The 13,784-nt window shown below is 35.8% G+C and overlaps 1 protein-coding gene across 1 annotated transcript in view; it reads right to left on the bottom strand.

The window, feature by feature from the left end:
* The window catches only part of MYOCD (myocardin), an 85,096-nt gene that overhangs the window by 47,274 nt on the left and 24,038 nt on the right, over positions 1-13,784 (bottom strand). Inside the window, exon 2 of the mRNA XM_039847381.1 lies at positions 5,194-5,259. Coding sequence (XP_039703315.1) covers positions 5,194-5,259 — 66 coding nt within the window. The remainder of the gene's footprint in view (positions 1-5,193; positions 5,260-13,784) is intronic.

Here is a 13,784-nt window from a genome sequence, read left to right as displayed (position 1 = left end):
TCTGCTCAAACAGCCAACAGTGTGTGGTAGGGTGCTGTAGGGAGAAGCCAAGTCAAATGAATGCACTGAGGAAAAGGAGAAAGGCTTTGCCCAGTCAACTTCTCAAAACTATCATGAAGCTGCATGTGGTGTGGGTACAGGAATTGCCCCAGTCATTCTTCTTGCTATGCAGGAGGAATATCACAGAATTCAAGGATTTACCAGGGCTTTGCAGTAAGTATGTGGCTGCTGTGGCTTGGATTAGTCTGCAAAACAAATAAAGGCAGCACCATTCATAGACAGCTCATTGTATCTTTAAATTCATTGACATTAATCAGATCATGGAACCAAAGCTGCCCAAACAGTTCTTCTGGCTAGTGGCAGCTTTCTCTGAGTCTGAAGTTACAGCCTCTCTGGGCCCCACGTCCTCCGCAGTTTATTTCTGTTCTGTAATCTCGTTTTCTGTATTTCAGAAAAATAAGCCAAATGCTCCCTCCTCTCTCCTGGGTTCATATAGAATAGCCCACTTTCATAGCAGAGGGAGAGGGAAAGAGAAAGTAATTTTTCTTCAATCTTCTCGGATACTGACTCCCATGGAGTGATGTGACCTGGTCCAATATTGTTAACAGAGACAATGAAACAGGGATAGTTTGGGGCCCCTTCTAGACTGGAACAGAATTCATGCCTGACTCTCTGTGCTATGTAGGGCCTTCCTTACAGCAGATAGTCAAAAATTTACTGAATTGCTCTTTAATTGTTTACTGTATCTAATCCATATGGCTGATCATCCCTCTGCACTAAGGCTTCTAAAGTAGTTGGAAAAATGGTGTCAGTTAAAATTCTACACAGAAGAGTAATACCCTGAGGAAAAAAAATGTAGGTGAGAAAATATACATGAGAAATGATGAACAGATCCAAGCCCCATAGATCCGCAAAGGGAGGAAGTTGGCTCTGTCCTACAGACATGAGAAAGTAGAGAACCTTGATGTCCTCTTGTAACCTTTAACCTGAAAAGAAGGGGCAGTGAAACCATTTCCTTTGAATTTTAGTTGATGGTGACAAAGTAGGCAATTCGAAATCTTAGTTTTGAGATTCATAGATAAGATTTTGGAGATAAGTCCAAACAATAAATTCTTAAATATTTCTAAGTTAACTTCAAGAAGATATTTCACTAAGATTTCATGACTATTTTGGAAGTGTGAATTCCACAACTGATATTATAAATGTAAAAGCAATCTTAAGATCTGGCAGGGCCCATGCTCCTGGCCCGAGAACCCTTTTCCCACTGTTTAAAGTTATTCTAGGGGGTTGGTGCTGGCTTCAGAACCCTCCCCTTCTTGACTAAATGTCAAGGAACAATTTCTTTAAATTCATTCAAAGCAACTGATAGGAAATCCTAAACCCATAATTTATGCAAGTGAGAATTGAGTAAATGCTTAAGAGAAATGATTAAGAGAATTATAAAAGAGAATTTGTCCCTAGTTGCTGTGGACTCTTTGATACTCATTGGCAGCCTCAAAACCTGCAGTATGCATGACCAAGAAGAAGGAAGGAATTAAATTCAATTCATTTGGACTAGTTATACTAGTCAACTGAAAATTACACATAATTTGGTTCATTGGAGTCAGTGGGAGAGAAACCTTATAATTTAACCATTAATTTGGCATGCACCTGAAGTGAGATCCGCCATATAGCTGACTTTAGTGGAATTTTTCATTGAACCTTGGTCATAGTGAAGTGTAGATTATGATGTAGAATCTAAAGCCATTTCAAAAAACATTGGTTTGTCACTGGTATTTTTCTTCTTTTTGTTTTCTTTTCTATTCTGTTCTATTCTATTCTATTCTATTCTATTCTATTCTATTCTATTCTATTCTATTCTATTCTATTTTTCTATTCTATTACCTCTCTCTTTCTCTCTCTCTCTCTCTCATCTATCTCCAACTGAATTTTTTGGCCACAAATGCTTTATGGTAGAAATTTAAGTGCTTTAAAAATTCAAGTAATTCCTTTTGAATATTTCAGAAAAGAGTCCTGTGTAGGGATCAGAAGACAGAGGCTCTGGTGTTGGCTCTGCCACAATGCACAATAGGAGAGAGTTGCATTTTTGCAATGGATGAGCCCTTGAGATGCAACCTAAGGTCAAACTCAAGATGAATTCTGCCAAAAGATAGCAGGTGTTTCTGTTGACCAGCTAAAAACAGTAGTGCTATGTAATGATAACATAAAGACAATTAACAATTCACTTGGCCATCTGCTTCCACTTCAGGCAATTTATGATGTTACAAAGTTTGGGGGAGGATTGCAATTATTTCAAATTTTATCGACAAAGTGAGATATTTATTAATAATTTTATTGTGTATGTTCTTAAATTCTCACAATTCAAATTTGCAGAAAGCAGAACTACATTGGTACCTGGCTTGGGGACATTTGAAAAATCTCTTAGGCCTCCTCAACCTCAGTTTTGTGAACATTAAAGAAAACAGGGCTTGGACTAGGTCAGATGTTTTCAAATTCTATTTTGAAGAGAACTAGCTCTCTGGAAAGGATAATGAGGGGGAGTCCAGAAGGATTAGAGGGCCTGAGTAAATAAGGCAGAGGCTCCCCCTCCCTGTTTCAGCCAGTATATACATACACAATATAAGATATATTTAACAATTAAAAAAATTAAAATTACAGAATTAGATGATCTCTAAGGACTATCAATTTTTCTTCTCTCCATTCTATCCTCTTCCTTCTACCTTTTCCTCTTTTATTCTGTTTCAAAAATTGAAATAATAGAATGAAGAAATAAAAAGCCCTCTTGTGGAATGTAACAAGTTCCACCTTGAATTACACTTATGTGTGTTTTTCATCACCCTTTTTCCTAAAATCTTGAGTTTCCTTGAATGACTGTCTTGCTCACTGGTGTGCCTAGAGGATATGGCCCGCTACCCTGCATATAAGTCTGGTTTATAATGAAATGTATTAGATTTGATTGAATTGAAAAACCTTGGGACTGTTAGCTCCTCTTTCCTTTTCTCCATGATTTGCATTTACACACATACTCTTAGGTTCCTGAGTGAACACAGGCTGCTCTGCACTGCATTAGATTGCATGTTTAGTCTCTAATTGAGTTGAGGAGGCTGGCCATCTCTTCCCTGCCCCTGATCTCTCGGCAGGCGAAGAGATTCCTCCTGGGTCTAGCTTTCTGAGAAGAGCTATGTAGTCAAAGTTTGTCCAGTCTGGGCCTGCAGTGTGCACCTGCTGTGGCTTTGACATTTTTCCACAGCAGAAGCTATACCTTTGGAAAGCATTGTTGAGAGGAGGTGGCTGAAGACTAAGGAAAACAGGTGATGCTTAATTAACTTTTATCATTTTGCTAAATTTTCATTTTTCTAAATTAAAAGAGAAAATAATTTCCTTACTCATAGAACATGTTTCAGTGATTATCTTAATAATGCAATGGACTATGGATACAAAATATCTGTCAAGCATTATTTCATTTAATATGTACATTATTTAATTTTGGAAATCCTGGATAACAAGATATATCTCCACCAATTGTACCCTACTACACAAATGAACATTTGATTCACACAACTTACACGGAGGTGTTATTTAAAAATGTAACAGGATTAATTCCTATCTTTATTAGGTGTTTTTACTGATCTCCAGAAATTTAATCCAATTAACCTAAAAATAAAAAGTTTATTCTCATCCAAATGCCAGCTGCAAGACCCAGGCTTAGAAAATTTAAGCATATGGGTTGAACTTTAAATCGATTGTGAACAGTTTGAGTTGACTGAAAGGTCCTGATTCTATCCAGCCCACTTGTCTTTCTAGAACTAAGGAGAAGAAACACTAGTGAGGGGATAGATTATTTTAATACTATTCAAATTGATGGCTCATCACATATTTAAGGGTGCTTGGTGTTGATTGTGGTCTGCCAAAAGGATCCTAGTGGATCTGTACCTATTTACAATCTTAGCGAATGATTTTTCAAGATAACGGTTAAACAAATTAGATTCTACATATTAGTGACAGGATTCCTAAAAAGACTGGTCTGGCCAACTTTGTGTGAAGTTCTGTTTATCTGACCTGCAGTCTGCAGACCTTTAGTCTCTCCTCTGTCTTGAGCACTTCCACCGGTGGGCTAGCTGAGATGAACAAGCCACACACAGTCTTGCTCCTTTGGTTTCTCATTTTTGTACATGTTGTTTAGGTAGCTTTTAAGGTGCCAGGTGAACTGTTTCTTTTGTGCTTAGCAAACCTCTAAAAAAGTTGTTCCACTATAAAGTCACCTGTTTTTTTACTGTTTGGCTCAGCCATTTAAAAACAAAAACAAAAACAAAAACAAAAACAAAAAACACTGCTTTTGAAATACAAAGTAAAAGGCCTGAAAAAGTCTTAGTTCTGCTTTGGCTCTGAAGCACAGACTATACTTAAAATGGTTAGCCCGTGGATCAAGGAGCTCTAATATTACTAACTGCAGGCCATTTTATCAAGAGCAAATTTCCACTTGTTTCACACTAAACTCTGAAGTCCTACTCATGATAGGGATTTCTGCAAGAGTCATTATGGATCTTAATTTTTCAATTTTGTTGGGAGAGGTAGTTAGAAAATATGACCTAAAGGAGTTTGGACTATGAGAACCATTTTAGCTATTTCTATGGATTACCAAGAGTTAGCTTTAATTGCTGAATTGGTAGAAACTTTCAAAGATATCTTCTAAAAGATATGAGAATCCTTCTTCTTTGACCCAAATCATGGCCAGTAATTCAATTTTATACCAATTATGCTAGAATGGTATAGCTACTCAGTAATCTAGAAAAGAGGCATGTGATGATATTCAATTAATGGCGGACCTGAGTACCTCAAACAGAAGTGAAACCGAGGAAGTGAGAAAAAGATGACATGATTGATGCTTTTGGAAAGAATGATGATTATATCCAATTTTAAAAGAAAAGGGTGACGGATGCCCATAGTGAATTGCGTTTACACTAAAACTAAACCTACTACATCAGAATTTTAAGTACAACCTGTATCATTAAAGGGAAGCCCTTGAGTGTGAGTAGAATTTGGGGCAAAACATTCAAGGTCTGGAATTTCTGTTAATACAGATTCTATGAGGATCTATGGGCTCAGAGTAAATGACCTCTGAGGTGCTTTCCAGCTCCCAAATCACATGGTTCCATGGTAATGTGTCAGTAAATATGAGACACAGCTACTCACGCGGTATTATTCCTTGGTTAGCCAGTTGTTCCTGGGTCCTTCTCTGTTGAAGTCGTAACTGTAAAACTTAGAAAAGGAAATGTTAGCTTGTTAGTTAGGCTAAATATGATTACAACCACTTATGTTTACATTATGCTTTTTGGCATAGCTCTTCCCATTTTATTTCTAGAACAGTTGTATAAGATATATTTTTATTTCTGTTGTAGACATGGAGAAAGAAGGGTGAGAGAAGCCAAAGGTGTTGAAGGGTTTTGCAGTAAGTTGGGTAACAACCTAGGATGAGAACATTTGTCTCCTCTTTGAGGCGAATGTTATTTTCATAGCATCATGCTCCCTCTCTTCCTACTATGCCACTTGGAAAATAAATGCCACCGATTTCTTTTGGAAATTTGCCTATAATGTCAAGAGAGGAAACAGCAGAGAAAGCATTGGCTTTGGAGTCTCACATGGGTTTAAATCCCATCTCTAGCCCCTTCATAGCTGAGTAACACTGGGTAAGACCTTTCTGACCTTCAGTTTCCTCCTTTGCTAGTAGAAACAAGGCCTACTTTGTAGAGTTGCTATAAAGTTTGAAAAAACAATGTATGCAGGGTGCTTAGCATGGTGCCTAGAACATAATAAGTTGTCAAAACATGGCAGTATTGTGAGACGCTGGAATCCATTTGTGAATTCAAACAAGGGTTACTGGTGTCATGCTTTGTTTAGAAAATTAAAACATTGTAAATTGTCCAAACTATACTCTTATATTATAAAAATTTATGTTAGTACCCATAGCACAATAGAGTATATATAATATACATATATACACATAAATAGTATTTGTGTATATGTATATATATATTATGTATATATATATACATAATATGTAATATATACACATAAATAGTATTTGTGTATATGTATATATATTATGTATATATATGTAATATATGTGTAATATATATATATGTAATATATATGTAATATATATATACATAATATATAATATATATATATGTAGTGTTTGTGATTTTTCGTCTTTACCTCACCCTTGTTCTCCAAACACATTCTGTCTTTCGACATTTATCCTCTCCCTTATAGACATTCCATTTTCTCAGGGAAATTCTGTGTTTGTTATCTTGGTTCTTGAGTTTAAGTTGTTCAGAATAAGGACAGAAAAAGCAGATATTTGCCTACGCTGAAAAAGAAGGAGATTCCTCAATGGTTCAAAACTATAAATAATCTATGGTATCTGCACTGTAAGGGTAAAGTAAAACAAACTTGGTTACAATAACCAAAACTATAACGACAGCAATTACTTCAGCTGCACTGACCATTTACCATGAACTAAGGATTGTGCTAGTGCTTTGTATGTATTGTGTCCTCCATATTCTTATTTGTGCCCTTACCCACTTCACTCTACTAACGATCATCTTGCAAAGAGAGATAATTTCAGGATTCTTTTATGAATAAAATGATCTTATGATTAGAAAAAATAAATAAATTATAAAAACAATAGGAAATCTGTGAGGCAATTGCAAATTTGATGCTGACTAGGTATTTGATGATATTAAATAATTATTGCTAATATGATATTAGCATTCTATGATCTATTAAGATCTTTATTTTTTATCAGTACAAGCTTAACTATTTGTGGATGAAATGACATAATGCCTGGAATTTGCTTCAAAATAATATAAGAAGAGAGGATGGGAGACGCTCATTGAAATGAGAGTATTCATAAGGTGAAGCTGAGTAGTGGTGGGTACATGGAAGTTCATTATACTATTCTATTTGTACCTATTTTAAAATATTCCTTAATGAAGAATTTAGAAAAAAAAACTGTAAGTAATTTATGAGATGTAAAAGGAATATGGAATTGGATTGGAAACCTGCATCCAAAGACATATGCAGATGAGTAATTAAAAGCTGTGCCAAGAATCCTCCTTGCACTGGGGCAGAAGGGGATCTAAGGCTCAACCTAACAGGTCTGTGAGTTGGGGTACCAAAGCAAGAGGTCAACCTCTACCATCTCCTGTACCCCTGAGAAGAATGTCAGCACCATGAAATAAAGACTCCAAGCTTACCACAAAAATGTATACTCAATGTTACAATGTTAACAAATGACACAGGTCCTTCTTGGAAACAGGCAAGAGAATAGTCAATAATTAAAAATAAACTAAACCATCTCACATCCATTAGTGTGTGTATGTGTGTGTATATGTGTGTGTAATGTGTGTATATATGTGTATGTGTGTGTATGTATATATATTATACGTGTGTATGTGTGTATATATATATTTATATATATATTTATATTTACATATATATATGTATATATATATATTTAAATAGAACTACCAGGGATCTAGCATTTCCACTTCTGAGTATATGTCCAAAAGAAGAGAAAACAGAGACTTGAAGAGATACTTGTATATCCATGTTCATTATTCATAATAACCAAAAGGTTGAAGTAACAGTGTCCATCGACAGATGATTAGATAAACAAAATGTTGATATACATACAATAGAATATTAGTCAGCCTTAAAAAGTAATGAAATTTTGGCACATGCTACAACATGGATGAACTTGAAGGATATTATGCTATGAAATAAAATAGTCACAAAAGGACAAATATTGTGTGAATCAACTTAGATGAGGTATCTAAAGTAGTCAAAGTCATAGACAGAGAGAAGAATGGTGATTGCCAGGGCCTGGAGTGTCAGAGGATGAGAAGTATTGTTTAGTAGGTATTGAGTTTCAGTTTTGAAAGATGGAAAAAACTGAAAATGGATGGTGGAGATGATTCTACAACAATGCAAATGTATTTAATCCTACTGAACTATATACTTCAAAATAGTTAAGATGGTAAATTTTATTTTATGTGTGTTTTACTAAAATTTTTTTGAATTTAAAAATCCCAAAGATCAAAGTAAAACTTAAATTAGTAAAATAAACTCAAATGGATGGCTGAATATATTGGAATAAATATAGTTAAAAATGAGTTAGTAAGCTAGAAGATTGAGCTGAACTATTTTCTGATAATGTAATACAAAGGGATAAAGGGATGGAAAACCAAATCAATATGTACTCAATGTAGAAACACAACGCAAAATATAAAAAAGCTTTCAGAAAAAAATACTTATCCTTGAACCACAGATAACAATTATTAATATTGATTTGCAGACTTGAGATCCTTTCCCCCATATGTTTATATGGGATCATATTATAACTTTTCTTTCATTAGCTGCTTTCTATTAGTAATATATCACAGATATAGTCCCATGTTATTTAATACCCTTCAAATCATACTATTATTTTAGTAACTGTATAGTATTTTACTTGGTGGTTATTCTGTAAGTTATTGAACCAAATGCCCATTCTGGTGTTTTTAGTTTGTTTCCAATGTGTTGCTATGAAAAACAGCAATGGACACATCTTCAACATTACTTTAGGATACACTGTTAGAAATGAAATTGTTTTGTTATAGGAAATATCAAATTTGTAGGCTTTTGGTACAAAAGGCAAATAGTTCTCCTGAAAGATTGTTCTGATTCTCTTCTCACTAGTGAAATGTGGCTGGATTACCCACTGCCCTTGGCCTTGCTGCTATTATTACTTGAAAGCTGCTCTGATCTTTCTCTCCACTGAAGCTGGTGGCTTGACCGTACTTCAGTGCTCCAAGCCTAAAGAGAGTAGTCAGAAAGCCAAGGCCAGGATGGTCTTGGCAGTGGAATTTGGCTCTGGGTGGCTTCTTCTCCAGGTTTGGCCAAGCTCTGATGCTAGAGGTGGGGCTTGAATGACCACATCCATTCCGCAACTGCTTTCTCCTGCACATGGGAGAGCACTAATGCTTCGGACAGAAACCTTATGCTTGGTAAAGTGGACATTCCTCTGGGCACAGCTGTCCTCGGCTATTACCTGATCTCCTTCTCTGACTACCTTTTTGTGCTTTGCTGAGCAGCATCTCTCTCACTGTTTTTAGCTTGCTGTAGACATTTGTGTCCCCAGAGCTCTTGGCAAACCTCCACTGATCCATTGTGGCTAAAAATACTTTGAGCAGAGCACTGCTTTTTTGGCCCATGCCTTCCCTCCACTCCCAGTTCTAACCACCTGCAAATTATAGGTATTCACGTATTTTTTTCTTCACTTCTTCTGAGGCTATATGGTCATCTCTGGGTAGTGAAAGAAAGTGAATTCTTGGTGCCTTTCTCATGTCAACCCAATATGTTCTTTTTATGGTTCTGGCATTTGAGTGTCAGACTTTGTTAGCTTCTAGAATATATTTTCACATCTTTCATCAGAATCGAGTCATAGGTTTGCACTCAATTTGCCTCTTTACTCAAAAGTCCTGGATTCTTGATTCTGATTTCCTTATTTCTCCAGCTATTCTTGTTCAGTACTGCATTCTTTCAATTATTCTAGATGTATGATAGATTTTCACATCTAGTAGGGAGAATCTTATATTAACCTTAAGAAAAAAATGCTTCTTGACTGCTCTAACCTGTTCCTCCCCCTTCCCCTACAATGACCTTCAAGACCAGAGTTGAAAGTTCCACCACCACCTCAAGCATTATCTACATGAAAGAAGAGGAACATATTCCTTTAATATTCTATAATCATAAGTGTCAACCCCACCCATTCATAGAAGTAACCCTCTGCTTAAGATTATTAAAGAATATATGGAAACTTCTGGATCAAATATAGTGCAGGACCAGAAATAGGTTCCCCGCATTCAGCTGGGGTTGGAACTGGGTACCCAACTCAAGAATGGGGATTAAGATATCTCTACATACCACTGGGTTGCAACAAGAACATGTCGCTTGCCTGTATCCAAGAGAGGAAGCAGAGCCACCCACAAGAGGACCAAGGGCAACTGTACCAGTCTCTTGAGAGTTTCAGGTTAAGATGTGGGAAATATCAGGATTGAAGGACATTGTGACATTTCTCTTATCACATAGACAGCCACCTCTGCCACATACCCAGAGCTGGTGGGCAAATCTTTCTTGATGCAGAAGGGAGGCAGCTTGATGGAGCAAGGGTGTTGGGAATGGAAAGGATAGACTCAACTTTGACTTCACCAAGCTGTGAAGCCTTAGGCAAGCCACTATGTCTATGAGTCCTAGCCTTCTCATCTGTATATATTAATAATATATTATAATAATAATTTCACAGGATTATTGGGATAGAGTTAATGAGTTAAGCACTTCCTAAACTATATAAGGCTATCAAATACCTTTCTGTTTTATATTGATAATGGTTGCTTCAGGAGAAAGCCCACCTGTTTGGTTCTGTTTATAGAATCTGAAGAAGAAAAGGGAGCTTTTAAGTTGTAGTTGGAGCACTAAGTAACTTAAAATGTCATTGCTGCCATGCCCAGCACTGCCAGTCTCTGGGGAGAGATGGTGCAAATTGGGAAAGAAGAATTTGTAGGAATCTTGTAAAAAGAGGGTACTGAAGACACAGGGGTAACGTGGTGTATAGAGTGATGTGGGAAAGGTAGAAGACAGAAACAGGAGTGAATAGAAGTAGCTGAGTTATTAACTCATCAAGGTCACTTCTTTCATCTTCTTGTTCACTTTTATTTCCTCTCCCTGTCTCTCTGGAATTAATAGAATTGAAAAGTCTTCGGGATAGAAGTTTTTACATTAATCATTTTATTGAAACCTCCCACAAATCCTGTAGAAATATGAATTATTATCCCATATTATAGTTCATTATTTATTATTATCCCATATTATTATCCCATATTAAAGCCCTAGGTTAATTATTATCCCATATTAAAGCCCTAGGGGTGTAAGTAGTTCATCTAAGGCCAAAAAAATTAGAAGTGAGGGAAGTAAATTTCAAACCCATGACTTTCGGACTTCAAAGTTTTGCCTTATGGGTGCGAATTCCAAATGGAACTATTTAGATGATAAAACAGTAACTTTTGCCATGTCATATCTGTGTTTTAATTTATTTCCCCCATTTTTTTAAGGAGTTCCTTTCAAGTGAGGAATATTTCATGTTACCTTCTTCCTAGGTAATTCGACATAAGAAACCCTCAGTCCAGCATCACTGCCAACAGTGTCTCCATAGCAATACTCTTGTAGGGTATCATTCTCTTTCTGGAACCAACATGCAGCTGAGTGACTGTTATAACTGACATAGGTGATGGGCCCTATGAGTCCCTAATTAGGAGGAGGCTCCTGAATGCTCCCAGGCTCTGATGGTATCACACAGAGTTGTTGCCATGGTTTTGATGAGAAGTATTGCTTTTCTGAGGACTGCAAAACACTTTATGTTCCAAACCCATGCTCGCTCATTCCTGACAGAGTGGAAAATGTGTCTCCTTGGCTGAAATGTTCCTCTTGAGTCCAGCCCAAAGATGACATTTTTAGGAAAGTTTGAGAAGAATCCTGTAGCTGTTACTGAGTCACGATAGAGTGGAAATGGATCTTTTCTATTTAAAGAGTTTGTGCTACTGTTTGATCACATTGCTAGGGAACGGTGGAAATGGAAAACTTTCCATTTGCCATCAACAAAGAAAGAGCGTGACTGAATGTGAAACAATAAAGTTGGAGAGAACTTCTGTTACCTGTCTGACTGAAGTAATGGGTTGATGGGAATTTGATTTAAGATTATTGGCTTAAATAAGCTCAGTGGTCTAGAAAGGAATCACTCAACTGGAATACAGCACATGTAATTCTAGACCCTACTCTACTACTACATACTTGTGTCTTTAGACAAGTCCCAGAATCAATCTGGATCTCAGCTTCAATATAAACCCAAGGAAGAGATTGGATTAGATCAGGATTTTTCCCAATTTACCTGATATTAAGAGTCACATGGAGCCTGAAATAAACCCAAAAGAACCATTTCTTTGGTCCCTTTCCTGGAGACAATAGTCTAGTAGGTCTGAGGCATATTGAAAATATATTTTAACAAACATTCCAGGGAATATGGAGGAAGAAGTAAGTTTCAGAAATAGAAATAAGCAAAGATACTATGTGCAAAAATGAGACCACATTTTAATATTGTTTTGTGCCTTGCTTTTTTTTTACTGGCAATATACTATTACTTTTTGTGGATGTGTATTTGTATACTCTTTTTAATAGCTACCAAGTATTTCACCATGTTCCAATATCTTTTTAACTAAAGCCCTCTTATTCTACATTCTATTTCTTTCCTTCAGAAATGATGTATCATTTTGCACTCCTACTGAGACAGAGGGTCCCTATTTCACTATATCTTATTAACAATGCGTGATGCTTTTAAAGAACAGAAAAGCTTTGCTAATTTGACAAGTAATAATGATATCTCATTGTATGAGACAAACATGTTTTTATGGATTTATTGACTATTAGTATCTTTTCTTTTGTGAATTGACTGATAACATTCTTTGCAAATTTTTCCATTGGAAATTTTTTTCTTCTAGATTTGGGAGAGCTATTTATATTTAAAGCACATTAAACATAGTTATCTATGTTGTAAATTTCCCCTGATTTTTCTTTGCCATTCAATTTTGTGATGATTTTTGGTATTTAACATTTCTATATGCAATCATTTAAAAAACTGTTTAATGATTTCTAACTTTGGTGTATACTTTGAAAGATCTTTTCCATATCCAGATTATATATTCATTTAAATATTCTTATATTTTGACGTTTTTGGTTTACATTTGACTTTGTAATGCATCCGAAATTAATTTTAGTAAATAATATTAAGAAAGGCTTTATTTCATTTTTCAAATTCTTAACTAATTATTCTAACATAATTAATTTCTATATCAAATGGATTTTAGATCTTGTGTATCATAAATATATACTTATGAGCCTTGAATCTGTTTCTAGTCTTTCTTTATGGTCTGACCTCAATGTTTATTTTGTTCAGTAGCAGGCTAGGTTGATACTTGACTTAAATATACACATTTTAGGGTTCGGGAGTCTAATTTGGAATATCCTGAACCCTCCTAGTTATACAATCCTAGTTGAGATTCCCACAAATAAGCCTTCATAATTATTTCCAACTAATCACAAAGTTCAAGGGACCAAAAGTAGAAAGTAGCTTCTATCCACATCAGCAACAGAGGCAATATATCAAATTAAGTTAGTATTTTAATTTACTTAAGTGCTATGAATTCCATGAATGTTTACATACAACAGGTAGGGAAAGTTTAATCTAAAGAAATATGAGTATGAATCAGTTCTGAATGTACTAAGGATTTTAGGAACAAAGAAAGCAGACGAACGAGAAAGCAGGGATGGGGGAAAGGTAGAAAGAAATAAAAGAGAGAATTAGAATGGGAAAAATTAATTATTTTATTGTGAAAAGAATATTTGTGTATGTATGTGTGTATGAATATCTATTCCTGAGATGGCTATTAATTCATGTGTATGTAACAGGAAAAAAAAGATGTGTTAAGCCGGGGGCACATTGGGTCCTGCCCCAGGAAACAAGAGGTAGGCCAAATGTCCAGGCAAAACTGAATTGATAAGGCTATGCTTTTGCCCACATTATGAGCTGTCTCTCTGGGTCCAATGTAGACGTGATTCTAATTCTAAAAAAGAGAAAGAAAGGAAGGAAGGAAGGAAGGAAGGAAGGAAGGAAGGAAGGAAGGAAGGAAGGA

The sequence above is a fragment of the Pteropus medius genome, unplaced genomic scaffold (assembly GCF_902729225.1).
Source record: "Pteropus medius unplaced genomic scaffold, Ma_sr-lr_union100, whole genome shotgun sequence".
NCBI classification, from domain to species: Eukaryota; Metazoa; Chordata; class Mammalia; order Chiroptera; family Pteropodidae; genus Pteropus; species Pteropus medius.
This window is presented reverse-complemented; position numbering and strand designations above follow the sequence as displayed.